This window comes from Lissotriton vulgaris, chromosome 2_1 (genome assembly GCF_964263255.1).
Source record: "Lissotriton vulgaris chromosome 2_1, aLisVul1.2, whole genome shotgun sequence".
NCBI lineage: Eukaryota > Metazoa > Chordata > Amphibia > Caudata > Salamandridae > Lissotriton > Lissotriton vulgaris.
Window position 1 is genome coordinate 538,507,354 of NC_141687.1, and position 21,436 is coordinate 538,528,789.

At 45.2% G+C, this 21,436-nt stretch overlaps 1 protein-coding gene across 1 annotated transcript in view; it reads right to left on the reverse strand.

Moving 5' to 3' along the window:
* LOC147730710 (voltage-gated delayed rectifier potassium channel KCNH8-like) overlaps nucleotides 1-21,436 on the reverse strand; it is a 1,657,143-nt gene that overhangs the window by 47,016 nt on the left and 1,588,691 nt on the right. Inside the window, exon 13 of the mRNA XM_086955502.1 lies at nucleotides 6,716-6,822. Coding sequence (XP_086811628.1) covers nucleotides 6,716-6,822 — 107 coding nt within the window. The remainder of the gene's footprint in view (nucleotides 1-6,715; nucleotides 6,823-21,436) is intronic.

The following is a 21,436-nucleotide window of genomic DNA, read 5'->3' on the forward strand; positions in this document are numbered from 1 at the left end:
CATTTTATGGCTATTAACCTGATTCTCCAAATGTTTACTTGCTCTTTTTTAAAGCAACTCTTTATGGCTTCCGGCTATAATAGGTTTAGATTAAGGTGAGGATTAATTCCTGTATGGGACAAGCTGTTATGTTTTTTTAATACTAGTAAGCAATTTTTCTTGATATTTCTGTAAACAGATTTCTCTGACTAAACTGAATAAAAAGACAAAATACAGAAGAATCTCTTGATGACAGAGAAATGTATTAGGGTTGTGCTTTATTCAAAGACTGTAGCAAAGATTCATCGACCTAAGGATGGAATCGACCTAAGGATGGAATCGACCTAAGGATGGAATCACCTAAGGATGGATGCCCAGATATTGGAGATTCTCTTAGTAAGTTCCAAGGTGGAGCTGGTTATAACATATTTGAGACTTCAGCCTTGGCAGTGGGCTGTTGGCCTCCAAAGCTGCATCTGTAATACAACGAGGGTGTAACCACAACAGATTCCCTCATTTAAAAGGGGTCCCACCCTTCTTGGGCTAATGCATATTTAGCACTGGCACAATCTGTGTTGCAGAAAGAGCTGCAAAAGCACATATGCCCCCTTCTGTAATACCAAAGCGCACCAGGAGTGCAAAACGTGTACATAAATGGCTGTTGTGGCCCCCAGGGCACATACTGTAATACAGCTCCATGTTTTCTGTTTGTCAGATGTAAAACAGGATCCAATCGCTCTCTCTTTTTCATTCATCTCTCTCACTTGTAGGTCTGCTACATGGAATATCAGAGTGGGGCTCCCTTTTGATTACAATTTCTGTGCATCTTCATATTTGGTGGATTTTCTTCTTTACCATTGAAAACTATTTCGGGTCTTCTTCAGGATCTAGATCTTTGGAGGCCCAAGACTCCCCCTCACCAACCACAGGGACCCCCAAAACCCTGCCCTGGAGGAGACCTTTTCTTAGGAGAATATGACACATGCTTCTCTGAAATTGACCTATAGCCACCCACGTTCACACTGCTAATCAACAGTTCTTAAGGTGCTTCATTAAACCTGGGAATCCATAAACATGGGGTGCTCACACTGGCTGTTGGTCAAGGAAGAGAAGAAGAAGAAAATATGATGTATTCGTGCATACCTGTATCCTGGCAAAACAAGGTGTTATGTAAATGCGGTTTGAAAAACCAAAAGTTGGTAAACTAGGATATGAACCAGTTAAGTGAAAGGACCTCCTCATATTACCGAACGAACTCTGTAGCTCATTTGTTTGTTCCTTGACGAGCATTATATAAATGGAGTCTTCAAGTGTAGCAGGGAATGGTATTGATGTAATGGGTGCACAATTTTTGCACATCCCTCTGGTACGTAATAGGTGTTGGTATGTTAGAGGAGCTCATAGCCAAACGTTTTCTTCTGGGCACGTTGTCCATTAACACCTTTCTTATAGCAACAATATATCTGAATTACATACTTACACTTCATTCCATCCCTCAGTTCAGAATAATATTGGTTTGCCTTGACTTACATTGCATAGGCTTCTCCCAGATTGGGCATAGAAGGTGAACAGATCGCACATCACCATATTTTATTTAGCACTTGATTAAGAAGGTTAGGCAGTATGCGGAGCCACAGTCCCCCTATTTGAAGTTAGCTAAAGGTGTTACTGGGCTTTCAATAACCCCCTGGAGTTCTGGACTTTTTGGTTCCGTCCAGAGGTGTCAGGGAACAACACCCAAAGACCCCGGAGTTCCACCTGCCTTGGTGCACAAATGAACAGAAACACGGGCTTCTCGATGGTGGCGTCAAAGACCAAAGGTTTATTACTGCAGGGACACAGAAGTCACAGATACTACACACGGGCAGTAACTAGGAGCCTGTTCGATTTGTACAAAGAGGGTTGCTCCTTATATACTGAATTTTAAGCTAGGGGCAAATTCTTTACATGTAATACATTCCCAAAACCTTTGTGTCTAAAACAATAAATATTTGGCGTTACACAGGAACCGTCGATAATATCTGAGGTAAAACATTGCGAAGAGAGGGGTTCCCACTAGTTTGTCACAATTCCCTGTCAATATTGCATTCAGGACCTGGACCGCCTCATCGTAAAGTTCGTTACCTCCCCCTAATAAAGATTCAGAAAGAAAGAAACAGAGCCAGGTGTGGAAGATAGAAAAGTGGGATAAGGGATGTTTGTGGGTTGTAAATGGGCAAGGCTACCGGCTTCGGCCGCCTAATCATGATCAGGACAATGGACACGAAGACCAGTTTGGCAGGACTGGCCTCGGGCAGAGGAGGCAGCCTTTGTCGAGTCATGCAGCTACAGCGTGATCTGGTTTAAGGTGCACGTGTCATGAAAGAGGTGAATCTCCGGCTAAGGTTACGTGTTCTTAATCGAAATGAAGTGATCAGAGGTTATTGCGTATGTGAGGGCAAGAAAACACAAAATGGCGGCCATGATCTAAGATGGATGCCGTGGGTAGATCAGAAATGTGTTTATAAAAGGAGTGCTCTTGCTCGTAGCGTAGCGAAAACACCAGGATATACTAAATGGATCATTTGCGGTTCGCTGATACCAATATTATGTATTTCCGACAAACTTGAAAACACGGGTTCAAATCGTCACGGAACCGTCACGGAACCTCACCCCACATACACTTTTGCTGTTTGATTGCTGGAAATCTATTTGGATTCCATGGACTTTCTTTTTATAGGATCCTCGAATACATAGATCATTTGAGTCACTAACTAACTTCGTAACAGACATAGTAATTCCATATTGTTTTTCTCTTAAAATAACAAATGGATTTGTAAGACACTCAAGGTCCCCTCCGGTATCTCCTTTGTTCTTTTTGTTTAAGCCAAATGTCAAGCTGTTTACCTCTCCCGGAAGACAGCTGCCGACTGAGTAGGTGCACTGAGGGGAGCCGCGGTCGTTTAAACTAATGCCGCGTGAAGGAATCCCACGCTGTCCTCTCCGAAGGGGCGTTACCATGTCCCCTAGGAAGTTTTTTTCATATCCCTACCAAATTGTGTAGTGGGCAAATTACGGAAAGTATCCGGATAATTTTCACTGTATATATTTTTCACATTTAGAGCCTCTCGGGAGGGTACGCCTTAAGGCGCGCACACCACTGGAGGACTTTTTTGTAGGTGCTGAAGAATGCTGAGCTAAACGCAACCTAACAGCAGAAACATGTCGACCAACCTTTGTTTTTGATTAGGATTCCGGTTCCTTAACTAAGAACCTGAGGAGTCCGCTCACTTTGTTTTAAATCAATGCAGGCTGGCCATTATTAAAGATTTTTGTAAAGGCACAACCTTCGCATTTTTTAATATTGAACACATTTGCACATTCACGTTTAGTTACCTCCTAATTTGGGCACTGTTGCACTCACCACATCCTGCTCCGCTGTAACCAGGCGTCGTAGCACGCTGGGGAGACATTCGGTCACCCCAGCGGGGACCCAATGATGAAGCATGTCACCAACTAGTGGTGAGTGAGGGTCCTTCAAACAAGTAAGGTTCTTTTCCCTCCTCCTAACATCGGGTGACCAGCAAGCCCCCTGACTTTCTTCTACTGAAGATAACTCATTGGGCTCATATAGGGAGTTTGAGATTGTCCCGCTATGTGTATGCACGTGTGTGAGTATTGATCACACGTGCATCACACAGCGGTGCTAACATTTAACTTTCACTAGTTTTATTATTTATTTTCATTGCATCACAGTCACTCCTTTGTTGTTTATATATATTTGACCCGGGTACAGGAGTGTCTACTCATGCCCTTCCTCTCCTGTTGATATTGAATACCTCTGTAGATCAACACCTTTCGACCAGGAGCAAATTGCAACAGAACAAGTGAATCTATGGAATAGGTACTGAGTAAATAGATGCTGGTATCCTTCCTTCTGGGTATGCTCTGGGGCCCAGTGAGGGACTGCCTTCCTGAGTGGTTTCTAAATGGTCCAAATGAAAACCTAGAACTTCCACAGGACTGTATTGGTGGGTCCCACTCACGGAATGTGTGATATCTGCAGTAAGTGAACCTCTTTCACATAGAGATAGAAAGGGTCCATAGAAAAGCAGGAGCTATAACTGCATCAGGCAGTGAATAGCCAGTGGGGAGGCAACACTGTGCAGAATGGTTACTCTGCAGAAATAAACAACTAGCGCAAAGCATGAACTGACCAACACAGTTTATTCTTTCCGTACAATGATATACAATGTTAACAATGGGAAAAGAGAACAATGGCCATTTGTATGGGGAGCAGATTAAAGCCTAAATTGCAGTTAAATACCACTTGACTACAATTACAGTCAGAGCACTGCAGACAAGAGAAATAGCAAATTGCATAATGAAGGGAATGAGAGACATTACAAAACAAAATATCGACACCCGACAATTTCGAAAAGTCACCTCAATGCTACCACATGAATTAAAGCAGAAGTAAATAAGCACAAAAGGGGAAAGTGATTTTTCTGAAGACTGTGAAAAAACGAAAAACGCAATGAAGAAATGATGGTGTGTGCACGTTGAAATGTATACAGGGTAATAATGATGATCTAAGGAACACCAGACCTGCATCCAATGAAATGCGTTGCTACATGGAGCATTTTTCGAGTACCATCCCCCAAACTGATAAACAAGCTATATATAAGACCTGCCCGAGAGGCGCCTCTTATGTTACTTCTATAGTGCAGTAGGAATCTGCGTAAATTTGGCAGTATTTTCTGTAATCTCACACAAATGTTGTGTAATGCTTAATCTGCTGATGGGTTCACATGCATCAAGCTCTCTATTCCCCGGATGTAGGCTCACAGCCTTTCTCTGTAGGGACACTGTGGAGGCACAATGCAATGACTGTTTGATGCGACTGTGTATTTTGTATTCAATCCATGTTCTTTGCATCTGTGTTCATTTATAGCATCATGAAAGCATTCTAGAGGCGGCACGTAAAACAACTTAATGAATAAACACCAAATACCCAGAACACAGACTCGTATGTAGAATAATTATACGTGTTTGTGTATCGGCCATGTTAAATGTTATGCAAACAGGTGCACCTATTTCTGTCACCACCATGGAAGCCCCCTCTCTTTTCACACCACACACCAAGATGTTAAAGCCAGGGGTAGACGAGCCAACAAATTAACAAGGAGATCCGAGACAGAGCCAAGCCCATATCAACCACATGCCCAGCCCCAGATCTGGATTCCTGAAGACCATTCAGATGTCACGCAAGGGTGTGGGAGCAGGATCTTGGAATTATCAGGTGACTCAGATGCAATGGCTGTCATGCACCTGACTGGCCACATCTCATTAGGCTGTACGCCGGCCAAATGTTCCCTTGATTGTGAGTTGTAGGCACCGGCCATGGAAAGTATTCATGAAGGCTGCAGAATGTAACTAATGCATACCAAAGAGATGCCTAGTTGTGATGCCACTTATGGCATCCTTGTTGAGTGAGATGTGTGTTTAGTGCACCTTTCGCAATTGTGCAAAACCAGGAGGTTGTGTATTTAGGGAGTGAGGTTGGCTGTTCGGACACACATGACTACATATAGGTGTACAATTTTGGTCACAAATCTGGATGCTTCAGACATAAGGGACCATGCAATGTCGATGGGTGGATAGGGGAGGAATGCATTCCCTACACTCGGCTTTGAATGGGACAGTAGACCACTTCAGCACAATGCTTTGAATGGCACAATGCAATAAGTGATACTGGGCTTTGAATGGGAAGTTAGTGCACGCCTGCGTTACTGTGCTTTGAAAAGAACTGAAGGGCTTCCCAGCACTGAAGAGCTTTGCATGGGGCAGAAGGGCATTTTTCATTTGTGCTTTTGTATTTTCAGTGGGGCACTTAGGCACTCCAGTGCCACTTTGCTTTGAACGGGACAGTAGGGCAATCCTCACCAGTGCAATTCTACTTTTGGTGGAACAGTAGGGTACCCCAGAGCTAATGCATTTTGAAGGAGACAGTAGGACACTCTAGGGCTGCTGTATATGAATTGAACAGTAGAGGACTCCAGTGCAACTGTGCTTCAAATAGGGCAGAAGGGAACTCCAGGGTTATAATGATTTGAGTATGAGTTGAATTTTCCAGTGCTACTATGATTTGAATTAGAAAGTAAGGCGTTTCTCATCAGTTCGACTGTACTTTCAGTGGGACAGTAGGGCTCTCCATGGCTAATGTGCTTTGAATGGAACAGTTGAGAGCTCTGGTGCGAGTGGACTTTGATTGGGACTCTAGGGCATTCCAGTGCTACTGTGTGTTGAATGGGACAGTATCACACTCAAGCGGCCCTGTGCTTTCAATGAGGAAGTGTGGCACTCCAGCACTATTGTGCTTTGAATGGGACAGTAGGGAACTTTTTTTGCAGTTTTATATAGCTACCTATGTTGTTATATAACATCTCTTTATTGATGTAATGACTGCACTTTCACAATTGCTTTTTTAACCTTCCTGCTTTCTCAAATTTGCTTGAAAATGCATCATTTTCCCACTCCTTTTTCAAAACTTTCTCAGGGTAGAATCCCCCGAACCCTCCGTAGGTTGTTCGGGCCCGCTCGTCACAGTGCAATACGACAATAATTTTACGCCCTACCACTTTCAAATGTCACCAGCCGCCACTGATCCCCACCATGAGATTCAGCTCAGTTGAGGCGTTACGAAGCATAATATCAATGGCAATGTGATCATTCTGATGCATTGATGCCCTTGTACCTGTGTTTGCAGATGCCGGTGAGTTGTCTTGGCTCAGCTGCTTCATGTTGAATTCAAACTTCTGACCAGGCAGCGAGCAGTTATCTGTCTCAATGCCATCCACGAACCTGCAGAGAGAAGAGAGGGTGAAAAGGGGCCGATCAAGGGTTGCTAAAACATGAAAAAACAAAAAGTATCAGGGAACCACGCTGTGTTTTCAGAGGGATGGATAATAGAAACAATACATGTTATTTACTGCCAGGAACCGCCCAATGAAGAAGCATTACATCCTGAATCATCAGTGTTATCATTGGACATTATAATTCTGTTTATCTCCCTTTGGTAGTTGAATACTACCCACGAGCAATGTTGAGAAACAATCTGGCTTAAAAACTGATGCAGTGCTCATCTTCCAACCTCTTCCACAAAATACTCTGCGTTACCAGTCGCACGCCGCTCACAAAATATACCGCGCCATTTTACGCTGAATGAGGCCATCTTTAAAAATCTAAAATATTTTCAGTATAGAAAGAGCGTTTTTCACCTGCTCATCATTCTAATGAATTCAAGGAAGGGCAACTTCTCCAGTGCAACAGGGGCAACATGGTTTAATTGCAAGAAAGCTTTGATAGACTCTTAAATATCCTGAATACTCCTTAGTCCACAAGTGTGGTAATGCATTCACTGGTGTATATATAATTACAAAATGCAATCCTATCAAATAATTCAAGATACAAATGTATGGAAGGGACTGAGGTTAAAGCCCAGCTAGAAAAAGCTTGGAGTATCCCAGCTGGTGAACGATCACAACCTAACAGCACGTTGATAGGAACGCAGGGTGCAATGTGTGTCTTAGGTTTTATGAACAAAACATCTTTTCTGAAGATCCTTCTTTCAACATACCCTTGCAAAATGTTGACATTAGTACACATAACTTAAATTGGGGATTCATTGCACATTAACTTTCTATTTGCCCATTTCTTGGCCAACACTCTGAAACATTTTCATCAGGCTCTTTTTATGTAGGACATTTGATAATCATCTGCGGAACCATTTTCTAGTTACAGTTGCCCGAATGTCCAAAATAAGGGGCATATTATCAAGGGCCTTATAGCCGCTTTAGCAGGGCTTTTTCCCGCTAAAGCGGTGATAATTTAATCGCCCTATTAGCAAGCTGTCACTAACAGCAGTTAGCGACAGTTTATAAGCGATAGCGAGCCGATTGGGGCCCGCTTTGAATGTCAGCGATATTTATCACTAATGACATGCAAACTGGGCGTACCCAACCTGTTGCTAACATCGCTATCGCCTATTATCAATGCAGGCACAGCGATAAAAAAATTCACGCTAAGCGCGAATATCGCCAAAAACTAACGCCTGCTCAGACCACTTCTTAACCTGTATATCCAATGGGAGTTGGATATTCAGGTTAAGCTCCTATTCGCGTTAATGCTTCAATATCGCTGGATTTCCAGCGATATTAACGCATTGAGCCGATATCGCCGGATATTTTATCGCATTTGAGATAAACGTTGCTAATAGCACGTTATCTCTGCGATAAAATCTAGCAATGCGCGGCGATAACAAAAATATCGCAAAGCTCATTTAGCGATAAATATTGCTAGTTGTTGATAATTAGTTATTAAACTTATGTAAGTAAGATGTAAGTGACATGCTTACAGAACTCTGCCACAATTATGTTCACATCCACTAGCTTTAAGGCAATACAATAGCCGTTTTCCAAAGTGAAACATAACACTATCATTGGGCTACATTTCTGGGATATCAGTAATCAATGTAATCTTAGATGAATAAGCTCCATTGCAAGACTGTATAGATTCAGGTGAAAAACAACTTCATTTTACTCTGCATTAATCAAACTAACAGAAGTTGTGCCAGTGACAAACTGAGTGTTTAGGAGCCATTTTACTGATGTGACAGTGGTCTGGACTCGATTACAGGGTCGCTTCTCATCCTAAGCACTTGTATGGTAATGTGTAGCTTTAGAGCTCTGCTCGCACTATGAAAGTACCATTCATAGATGCATCATCTGACCTTTTTCATTGAAGAGTAACACTGAGGTTAACACACAGTTACAAGTTCAACAACTCAAGCAAGCAAACGTTTGGGGTTTGATACACGTATGTTATATATCTGGGTGTTTGTACTGCCTGATGCAATATAAGCTAGTAGTGAAAACATACACATTGTCGCATCATTTTTTCAATAATAACGTCACCGGTGACATCAGTAAAGAATTCCGCAAAGTAGAGCTCACGAGTCTAGAATTGTGCATGCTCCTGGAGAGTAGTATACCGCTTCAAAATATACATGGGAACCGTCGCCCACCCAGATGTGGTTCAAAAATAAAAAAAATGTATCTGATTTGTTCAGCTACACGCATGATCAGTAATAACAATTTTGTTTGGAATATGCAACATGACAAAGAATCATCACAATAAGGCCTTGACAATAGTTTTGTGTTTGCAGTAAGTTGAAGTTGTGTCCACTAAAACGGGCAAGCACCGCCTCATACCACAAACCCTACAATTTGACAGTGGGGAAGGACAGTCACCCAACCAACCCGTTATATATAAAAATGCCTTAAAATCATAACAAAAAAATTTTAAGCTGCTTTTGAAATGCAGGAAATTGGACGTAGTCTTCAAGAAGAAGTGCAAACTGCACCCTAAACCTCGAAAGTTAGAATCTGACACCAGGGTCGGATTGAAATCACAATTTAGCCTGGTCACTGACGAAAAAAGTGGCCCACATTTGCGGGGCGTGGGCCATATTTGCGGGCATGGCCCACATTTGCAGGTGTGGCCCACATTTACGGGCGTGGTCCACATTTGCGGGGCATGGCCCACATTCGCGGTTGTGCCCTTTCATGAAACACACAAGAAATGTAAGTGAGAGGATATAGTTCTTGGGAAGGACACAGGGCCAAGGTGACAATGTCCTACAAGTTGAGCACCTGAAAACAGCGAGGCCCCTTTCTATTACAAAATGGTTCCCCAGCCCTCCAGCGCAGGAGCACCTGAAAACAGTGAGGCCCCTTTCTCTTAAAAAATGATTCCCCAGCCCTCCAGCACCGGAGCACCTGAAAACAGCGAGGCCCCTTTCTATTACAAAATTATTCCCCAGCCCTCCAGCGCAGGAGCACCTGAAAAACAGCAAGACCCCAGCTAGTTGTAAATTACTCAGCCCTACCAAGCACTTCAGTGCCTCAGGGCAATGGTGTGGCAGGAGAGGGGCTAAAGCAAAAACACTGCTTCTGGGCCTTTCATGGGGGTGTGGCAGGCGAAGGTGAAGATGATCCAAGTTCCCCACATCACACTGGCTCCCATAGTGAGACCCATTCTTCCGCGCTCATTATGCCCTGAACGAGAAGGCTGTGGGCGAGGACAAATGCAAGCACTCTGTCTGGGCTGCGTGGGCCCCAGGGGGGCCGTGGTGAAAATGGCTCATAGGCCCGAGCAACACCTGGCACCCTCGGAGGCCGGTTCTGGCACACAATCACTCCTCCCCAGCCCACCATCAGCATGATTGCTTGGCAGGACAGGGGGTCAATGAGAGGCCACAGCTGATCATCGCTGAACGGCTGTCACAGCAAAGCAGCTTTCTTCTCCCTGTCTGTGCTCTCTGTGGACTGGGAAAGGGGGAAAAAATCGGCCCACAGAGGGCACTGAGACACCGGCCCTTCGACCCATGCCCGAGTGCCCGCAGTGCCAATCCGCACCTGTCTGACACCACCAATGGGCGGCCTGTACACTTTCCTGCAGCTTTGTTACGTTGATAAACGCAGGGCCAGCAGGGGCGGCTCTAGGGTCATGGTGGCCCTGGGCAGGGAGCGTAGGTAGGGGGCCCCGGAAGAGGGGGTCCGGGTGGGGCAGAGTGCGGAGGCCAGTAAAGAGGGGGCAGTCAGGGTGTTTAAAAGTGGAACTGAGCCGGAGGCCGCCAAATCCCTGCCAGGGGCCGCCACACAAATATGTATCCATCCTCAGAGGATAAATATATTAAGGATATATATTGGTGTGGTGGCCCCTGGGGTTTTGTGGCCCTGTGCAGGTGCACAGCTTGCACATGCCTAAGGCCGCGCCTGGGGCCAGTGTTGGCGTTGGTGGCGCCTGGTGCATCAGTCTTTGACCTCCTTTTTCACGAATTCCCACCCTGCCACCCTCCAGTGGTGACCCTCATCTCTCCTTAGCCCCTCTCCCGCATTTATTAATTTTCTAACGCTTTTCATCCAAATGTAGGTTGTCAGAGCGCTTTAAGTCACAAACATATTATACAGAGACAATGAGTCATAGAAGTGTGTAAATCAATGTATAGAAAATGTTACTTAAGACAATGAGGACCACAAGGTGTAGGAATCACATGCCACCCATACCTGTATATATTATATGTTAGAGAATTTTTAGTCTGGACCAATGAAGTGGCAGATAGGTTTTTACGATGTTCAGTAACCACAGTGGGTGTGTTTTCCGAAAAGGAGAGGTCACAACAGCATATTATCTACTAAAATATGGTGCTGTTGCTGTCTCATGTAGTGCAGACCGTACCGTACGCTGACTTTGCACAAAAGCACACAGTGCTACACCATGGTGGCAGGGTGTTTGTGTGATGTCAAACTTAGATTTCTATTTCTATTTCTATGAATTGACACAGTTTAACACGTTACCACTTAGTATGTGAGCTGTATGGTGCAACATACACAGAGATGGAAAGGTTTGTGGAAAATCATTCTTTTCTCCACATGTATTCCAGCTTTGAGGCGGGTGTTATCATGCCCTTGTAAATATCCCCTGAAAAATGCCCTGCACACAAAGATCTCTATAGTCTGCTCTTATCTTGGTCAGCCTGTCATGCAGAGGGCACCCCAATGACGTTGGCTACCGGGCGCAGCACACCGGTCACATCACACTAAAGCCGTCACTGGATACACGGTCTGCAGCTTTATGGCACATTTTTCGTCTGTAATGATTGTCTCTATTGGCGAAAAAGTTTGCAGGCAGAAACTGGACCAAAATATTTGGGGTTGCACAATTTATTGCTTTTAATAGCGTCAATGAGCAGGAAGACGATTGCCACAAGCTAATGGCAAAATTATACAGCACATGGCGAGTAATTACACGTCCATGCACATTTAGGGACAGATTTACAAGGTAGTGCCGCAGCGTGGCAACGCAAGCCCTTTGGCTGCACCACGCTGCTGCACTTCCGAAGCACAGGAATGCCACATATTGACAATAATATGTCGCATTCCTGTTCTCTCCCCTGCGCTGGCGCACAAACTGTTGCCATGCGCTAGCACAGACACCCTTGCACCATGGTGCAAGGATGCCTGTGTCATGGGGAGATTGTTTTTGTGCAGGAAGGGACACCTTCCTGCACACAAAAATCACTACAGGCATTTTCCTCTTTCAATGCCTGCTGTAGAATGCAGCATGCATTGAAAGAGGAAAAAACGAGGAAAAAGGAAAACATTTCTCTTCATTGCGCCTCCCTACGCCACCCCTAGAATGGCGTAGCATTCAGACGCATTTCCAGATTTACGATTCCTCGTAAATCTGGAAATGTGTCTTGTTCCATAGGTGTTGCGTGGGAACACCCACAGCTACACCCATGGAACGCCCCTTTCACCCAAAGTGCTGCGTGTAAATGGGCCATATTTACAAGGACAGGAAAAGCCACGAAGGGTGGCTTTTCCTGTCCTTGTAAATATGGAGTAGTAACATGCGGCACCAGTACGTCACAAAAAGTGACGTACTGGTGGCAAGGGGTGCCTATAAATATGCCCCTTAATCTTTATCTTCAGGTTACAATTATTTACGTCAGGACCACCTTTTGTTTGCGCCAAAAGAATCATATTTGCCTGTGTTATTTGCATTAAAACTGAAAAAGGTTTCCTGTTCTAAGTACATCTGCTTACTAGGAAGAACGCATACCCTTGTACTAAAATCCTACCCAATGGTTATTTTTTTTTCCAATGTAATATTGTTATTTTATACATATGGCCGCCAAGTTTAGACAATGGTGGAATTTTCTTTTTTAAGTGGCATATGCTTGCAATCAAATCAAAATAAACAATTAACCAGCGTTCCAATGCCAGATATATTGGCTTTTACAATGCTTGCTTAGGCATTGATATTGCTTTGTACTGATTTTAGCCTGTTAGCTAAAAGTTAAAGAACTGAAGGACAGACTACTGCAACATTTTTGGTTGTATTAAAAAATCTAGCTTTCTAGAATGTGTGGCTTTGGGGCTGGTCTGCGCGCCAGGCTTGTCTGTTTTTGTGCTTTAACTTTAGCGCTCCTTTGAAAGAACAAGCATTGGGAAAGACAGCAGGTCTTACCTTTCGGAGCTATTGACTTTGCCAATGGTTTTAGCAGTATGTTGCTGTAGGAAATTGGGTTACTTTTTGAGGGGGTGAAATCCTACTGGAGCAGCAACCACAATTCTTGTCAGGGTGAAACACAAGCAAACCCCTAATTAACCCGAGCTTAACCCTTTGGTAGCTTGGCACAAAAGCAGTCAGGCTTAACTTACAGGCAAAGTGTAAAGTTTTAATGCATCACAAAAACAGTAGTAAAGTGAAAACACAACACAAGAAAAATCCCACACCAATTTAGAACAAGCATTAACAAAGCCAATAAGTCTTGGGTTTGCAAGAGCTGTTGGTTTTGCCAATATGTTTAGCAATGTTGTACACCAGAGTGGCTGCTATTTAGCATGATTAAAGGTTAGTGGAGTAAAGGAGAGTGGCGTGGAGTGGAGTGTAGTAGAGTGGAGTGTAGTGTTATGAGTCGCGCAAAGTAGAGTTGAGTGTCATGGAGAGGAGTAAAGTGGAGTGTCATGGAGTAGCATATAGTCTTGTACAGTGTCATAGAGTGGAAGGGCATAGAATTGAGTGGCAAAGGCTGGAGTACAGTTTCAGAGTTGAGTAGAGTGCCATAGAGTAGAGTGGCATAGAATGTCATGGAGTGGCCTACCGGGTGTTGCCTAGAGTGTTGTAACGTAGAGTGGAGTAGATTGTCATAGAGTGGAGAGACAGAGTGGAGTAGAGTGTTATAGAGCTGAGTGGAGTGACATTAAGTGTCATAGAGAGGAGTGGCATAGAGTGGAGTAGTGTGTCATAGAATAGAGTGGGGCATGGAATGGCATAGAGGGAGTTGCGCAGAGTGGAGTAATGTGGCAGAATGGCATAGAGTGGAGTTGATTGATGTAGAGTGGAATGGCATAGGATGGAGTCAAGAGTCAGTGGAGCAGAGTTTAATGGAGTAGCTCCTCATTGAGTGGAGTTTCATGAAGTGGAGTGTCGTAGAGTGAAGTATGGTAGAGTACAGTGGCCCAGAGTGAAGTGGCGTAAACATGCAGAGTAGATGGAGTGCATTGGTTTTGGTTAAAATGGTGTAGAGTGCATTGGTGTAGAGTGCAGTAACATAGAGTGCAGTGGCATAGGGTAGAGCAGTGCACCACAGATTATAGCAGCGTAGAGTGAAGTTGCATAGAGTGGAGTGGGTCAGGGTAGAGCGAAGAGGAGTATATTGGTGTAGAGTGCAGTGGCGTAGAGTGGAGTGGCATGGAATGCAGCGGTGTAGAATGGCATAGAGTAGAGTGGTGCAGAGTAGAGTTTAGGGGCGTGGAGTGGTACAGAGTAGAGTGTTGTAGAGAGCGGTGATATAGAGTATATACACTGGTGCAGAACAGAATAGAGTGGGTAGAGTGCAGTGATGTAGAGTGAAATGTTGTAGAGTGACATAGCATGCATTGACGCCGAGTGTAGTGGCATAGAGTAGATTGTTCTAGAGTATAGTGGCGTAAAGTGCAGTGGAGCAAAGTAGTTGGTGTATATGTAGTGGCGTAGGGTGCACTGGTTTTGAGGAAAGTGGTGTAGAGTGCAGTGGTTTAGAGTAGCTTAGCTTGGAGTGGCGTAGAGTGCAATGACATAGAAAAGATTGTTTCAGAGTAGAGTGAAGTGGTGTAGAGTGGTGCAGGCTAGAATGGAGTGGTATAGAGTAGTGGCATGGAGTGCTTTGGCGTACAGTGGCGTGGTGTAGAGTGCAGTGGTGAAGAATGCAGTCATGAATAGTAGAGTGAGGTAGAACACACAGTCATAGAGTAGCGTGTTGCACAGTAGAGGAAAGAGGTGTAGAGTGCAGTGTCAGATTGCAGTGGTGCATAGTAGATTAGAGTGGCATAGAGTGGTGCAGAGTAGAGTGCAGTGGCATAGAAAAAAAGTGGCGTAGAGTAGAGTGGCATAGAGTTCAGCGCTACAGAGTAGAATGTCGTAGAGTGTTGTGGTGCAGCGTGGCATAGAGGGCATTGGTGTAGAGTACTGTGGTGTAGAATGGTGCAGATTAAAGTGACATAGAGTGCAAAGGTGTAGAGCAGTGTAGCATAGAGCAGAGTATAGTGGTGTACAGTGTAGTGGTGCTAAGTAGATTGGCATACAGTGCAGTAGCATGGCATGTATTGGTTTTGAGTAAAGTGGTGTAGTGTACATTGGTATAGAGTGCAGTGGCGTAGAGTGCAGCGGTGTAGAATAGAGTGGTGTAGAGTGCCGTGGCATAGAGTGGAGGGGTGCAGAGTAGAATAGAGCGGCATGTACTGTAGTGGCATAGAGGAGATTGCTTCCAAGTAGAGTTAAGTGGCATAGAGTATATTAGAGTGGATCGGCTTAGTGTGGTGTGACGCAGAGTAGAATGGCATAGAGTTCAGTAGCATAGAGTGCAGTGGCGTAGAGTGACATAGTAGAGTGGCAGAGAGTGTATTGTTGCAGAGTATACTGTCGTAGAGTGCACTGGTGTATAGTAGAGTGGCGTGGAGCCCAATGGCATAGAGTGCAGTGGCGTAGAGTATAGTTGCGTAGAGTGCAGTGGTGCAGAGTAGATTGGCATAGAGTGCAGTGGTGCAGAGAAAAGTGGTGTAGAGTGCATTGACACAGAGTGCAGTGGTGTAATGTAGTACAGAGCGTATAGTGGAATGGTACAGAGTAGAGCACATTGACACAGAGTGCACTACCATAGAGTGCACTGTTGCAGAGTAGGGTGGTATATCATAGAGTGGTGTAGAGTGCAGTGGTGAAGAGTTCAATCGTGCATAGTAGAGTAGTGTGTAGAGTAGTGTGAGGTAGAGTGCACTGGCATAGAGTACAGTGGTGTAGAGTAGAGAGACGTAGAATAGAGTGCTGCAGATAAGAATGCAGTGACACATAGTGGAGTGGCGTAGTGTAGAGCGATGCAGAGTAGCGTGCAGTGGCATGGAGTGATGCAGAGTAGAGTGCAGTGAGGAAACATGGAGTATGCATGGTATGGTAGCGTACTGCGATTACAGACATCGCATCAGTTTTACTGATAAAAGTATACGTTGTCTGTTCTTCCCCTGCATAGGCACACTGAGCGGAAAGTGTTTGTTCACTGTGAAACCAGGGTAGACTGCATTTCAATGTTTTCTTGGCCAGACGCCTTGTGCACTCTATGCTGATTACGTTTTAATTGGCAATTCTTGTCTTAATGCAAGATATAATAACAGAATCCGACACATTGTCTAGAATAGAAGGGAGCAGGGATGGGGTGGTTTACTTCAGGAGCTGTAAATACCCATTTTATTATACACGAATATTATCATCTTCCACTAACAACAATGCACGCAAACAGAGTCACGTACAGCTGCTGTATATGAAAGAATCCACTCTAAGATTGCCTCTTGCAACAATACACAAGCTTCGTTTAACCCTTAGCAGCCAGGCTTGGGACAGGCAGTGGGAGAGAGGATAGTTTCACTTGCAGATGGAAGGTGCTGCAGGAGAGGAACAACGCAGGATTGTGTCACAATGTGGCTCGTGGTGTCTTGTGCCTTGCTGTATTGTGCTAAGTTACTTTTGTGTAAAGTGTAACCGATCCACACGTAGCCTCCTGCCGCTTAGGAACTAAAACTCAATCACAACATTGTGTCCTACTATGCACAACATACTCTTATACCACAGTACCGTGCCTTCAAAATGGCAGTAATAAGATTTTCCTACCCCCAAGATCCGCAGGGTGTCCTGCCACAGCAGCCTCCTGCTCCCGGCGCTACGGCCACTCGCTGGGTCCGGGAGAAGGTGAGGAGTCTAGGAAAGCATGGCCCTACTTCTTGAGAGTGGAGCAGCACCACTGACAGAACGTACCAAGGCAATAGAGAGGGGCGCCAGGCAAGACAGGTCAATAAAGGCACGCAAGATGAGGCTTGTCCAGCAGCTCTGCAGTCTCCTACTTGGACTACTGTGTGCCCTCCACCATGGCGAAGCAAACAAGAGGATAGTGAAAGGCTCTGCGGTGGGAGCACCTTTCCCTGCATGTCAGCCTTTTTTTCAGTTCGTTTCAGGAGCCGGTGGTTAGGGCCGGGTGAGCGCACTGGTAAACTCCACTCTGCTGGCGGTTGCCAGAGTTAGTTTTTGTTGCTGAACTCTGCGAACTCGGCAGGCAGAGCGGAATTTGATGCCATTCCTAGCTGTGATGCAAGGTCCTGCACCGGGGATGCGTCACGGTGTGGAAGTTCCTATGAGAGGCTGCAATGCGTCACATTGTGTCGATTTTGCTGGGACCACAACTGGGCTGGCAGAGCACCTTAAGACTCACTTCCAAGGGTCCAGGACTAAGGGGGGGGGCACCACCTGGGGGGCAAGACTCATAGCAGACAGAGTCCAGGTGCTGGGTTCAAGGTGGTTGGAGCCTATTATGTCCCTGAGGCTCTGATTAGGAGGACAGCCAACTATCCATTGAAGTCACTCTGTCGATCCTGGGTTCAAGATGCAGGTCCACTCCCTCTCACACAGACAACAGGGCAGCAAAGTAGCAGTCCTTACAGTAGAGCAGCACAGCACTCCTTCCGAGTGTTGCACAGGTCCTGAGATGTTTTGAAGTCAGAGATGGCCCATCGTACCAACACCTTTTCCTCTTTGTCTCACTGTCCGTGATAAATATACTAAGACCAGCTAAATCTTGTCATATGACCCAGGATACAGGCTTTATGCATCAAATTGTTGGACAAGAAAATGCCAATTTTCTAAAAGTTGAATTTTTTGAATTGTGACCTAAAATCTAACTTTACTATTAAATAGTGGTTTAAATCACAGTTCTTTAGACACCAAACTAGATATTCCCACATTCGCCTAAGTGAAAGTTAAATCCGTTAAATGTAGTAAGATAACCCAATGTTATCCTATGGGAGCAGTAGGCCTTTCAGTAATGAAAATGAATTTAAGAGTTTTTCACTCACAGGACACGTAAAAGTTTAAAATACATGGCCAACTTTTTAAATATACTACACCCTGCCTTATGGGCTGTTTAGGGCTTACCCTACGGGTGACTTATGTGTATTAAAAAGGAAGGTTTGGGCCTGACAAAAGCTTTATTTTGGCAGATCAAAATGGCAGTTTAAAACTTCACACACAGGCTGCAATGGCAGGCCTGAGACATGTTTAAAAGGGCTACTTAAGTGTGTGGCCCAATTAGCGCTGCAGGCCCACCAGTGTTACAGCAAACAAATGATGGACGGAATGCTGACAATGCAAACATTCTCCCCCAATCAAAAGATCTGGGTTAAATCCATCGTTCTTTTACCCACTACGCCACCCCAGTTTGGACCCAGCCATATGCAGGCCCACTTGTAGCATTTAATTTACAGACTCTGGGTACATGTAGCACCACTTTAGAGTCTAAGCCAATTTCACCATGTTTAAAGAAAAGGACAAAATCACTTCAGCACTGGTTAGCAGATGGGCCAGAGGTGAGAGTCATACACTACAGTGACATAATGTGGAGTGATGTGGCTCACTGGTTAGAGGCGGCAGACCCGTAAGCAGAGAACGGCCCGGGACCAGGGTTCAATTCCCGACGCGGCAGGTTTCTGGACCAGGGTCAGCGGACTCGATAATTCTCTCGCCTCGGTGCCCACTCTGATCAGCGATCACACTCGGCAACTCTGGGCACCAGCTTGCCTCAGCTTCATTAACGGCCCCCCCAGACCGCCGGGGATGCCTGGTCTCACCCTGGAGATACCCAGTAGGGACCATCTCACAGGGATAGCCAGGACGGGGTCTACAGCGCCACGGCACCTCGGGCAGCAGTGCGCTTTACAAGACACATACATTACATAAGGCGAGTGCCTGACTTCCTCCGCTGCAACACCCTAGGCCATGATTGTAGGTTCAGGGGTTCTTAATGCCATTACACCACTTTAAATATGAAGCTTCAGTTTTTGTTCCTTGGAGAAGTTGATCGAGAAGTCATGCAGGTCATTTGTTCCCTGGCAAAGCAGATCCAAATATCTTCAGTTTCTCTGGGAGTCAAGCAGCGGGGAAGGCAGACAAAATGAGGGCAAAACTGGGCACTGAACTTAGAATCTCCAGAATACTAAGTACACGCTCTCACACATGGTGGTTCACTCTCTCTATGGACATCCTTAAAATTAAATAAAAATAATGCATGAATTTCACAGAATGTGAAAAGAACATGTTCTACTTGAGTAAGTCTGTGTGTGTGCAGGAGCCAGGCTAGGTATTCCTCGCTTTTGGTCACAGGAGTGAAGCAAGATGGCGGGGGGAGAACCAAATGGGAGCGAAAGGAGAAACGTGGCGAGAGACAGCAACATGGAGCACGGGGGCAGAAGCAATAAAGAGGTGGGTGGCAGAAGCATGGAGGACCGGGATGAGGGTGTACACCAGGAGGGCAGGGATCAAAGCATCAGAGAGGTGGGATAGAAGGAACATGGGAGCGAAGTTTGGGAAAGCAACATGGAGGGCTAGGAGAAGGAAGCAAGCTGTAAGGGAGTAACATCCCCGTGGAGCACAGGCAGGAAACGTAAATGAGCAAAACAACAATGTGGAAATGGGTCAGATGCATACCTGTGAGAAAACGAGGGGGGAGAAGCACTTGAGTGCAAGTGCATCACAGAGGGGGTGGGGATAAGTACAAGCATAGAAGTGAGAGAGCAACCTGGAGCATGGCAGAGGGTGGAGAAGTACACTAGCGAGACAGCTGGAAAACACATGCACTCACAATAAAAAAGTAGCATCTTAACAATGTGCAATGGAAGGATAGAGGTACTGCGTCTTTGCTCCAGGGGAGGAACAAACACAAGAAGAGAAAGTAAAACCCACACAAGTTAATGAATAAGTAGCAAAGAAAGGTGCATGACTATAAGGCTAAGCAATGGGCAGGCTATTTGCCCTCTGTAAACTAACAATACATCTTGCAACAGACACTGCATGACCTGTCAAGTTAGCAAGACTCTAAAGGACAGGAGTCTCGCTCTGAAGAAAGAAAAAAAAGCATAAGTGTGTTGTGTATTTCACAATATTTTGTGTGCCTTCTCTGTTCTTTTTCAGAGCTTTGGTGTTGTTTACTAATGCACCAGTTTCCTGATAGCTTTTGATTAAGTACAGCACATGAATGCAAATGCATCCCCTGACTCCTTAAAATACAACCAGAAGCAACTTCTTTCCCCGTCAGGACTGAATTCATATTCAACAGGGCTGGTTGTGACTAGGAAACATGAGCCGAGCAGAACACCTTCCCATCATGCCCTGTGGTCGCATTTATCTCGGGTCTCAATTTCTGGCTAGCAGGTGAGAGGCAAATTACCAGGGCGGCTTTTAAAAAGTAGACGTGTTTAACTCCAGAAAATGTAACTCCCTCTGCACACATAAATGCCACCGGACGACCAACGTACCCTGTCCGGTGCTTTTACAGCCGACCTGGACTGGACCTACAATAGAGGGCAGGGGCGTGAACAAATGCTTTGATCAATTAGGTGCCAATTAAGGGTAGCATGATCGGGGTGGGGGCGGAATTACCAGGCTACCTAAAACCGATTCTGTATGGTAATGCCATCGACGTCAATTCACCAAAATGCCCGGGGTAGTGGATGTGACATCTCATGCCCTTAGACCTTCACTTTCACTCATAGACACACATACTTACACATTCACACACTCTCTCCCACATAAACACACCCTCACTCGCAAGTCACACAGCATATATTTAAAAGCATTTCATACGTCCCTCAGTTGCCATGGGAAGCCATATTATAGCTAATTTTCCTCCATTTTTTAAAACTAATAGTGAGTTATATATTATTCTTCACTATTAGTGCAATTAAAAAAACAACGGAAAACAAAGAGAGTGGAGACCCAAACTACGTCCATAAGGACGAGCTGCCTCTGTTCCTGGCACTGATTTTGCCACCTCTGATGACAGGAGCCGCAAAGGCAGTGGCAGGGGTTGCAAAGAGCAAGACACAGGGTCACAGTTGCAACCCCTGGTGACCCCTAAATGACGCCACTAGGTAATGCCTTCACTGTATTATGCTATACAGAGTTCCTATGCCTGGCAAATGGACTGATACACAGACTGGAGTTAATGGCACATTTTTACCTGTCGGTTTCTGCTTGATGAACTCTACTGGAATCATGTATGAATGCCTCCTCTGTCACTGGTGAACTCAAACGTTCTGGATGAGAGGTATTTCCTTGGGTTACACAATACTCACTTCCTTCACATGGTCACCTGGTGAAGAGCCGATGTCACACAGTGTCAGGGAAGGTACGTTGAAAACCCTTACAAAGAGTTGGTTTCCTGCTCGTCTTGTTTGGAGGCTCTGAGCAGCCAATGCCCATTAACCTTTTAAAGACACCCCAGGGCATAGATTGGAGCCTCTGCAAGTTTTGTTTGTTGTGGGTGGGAGAGACGGTG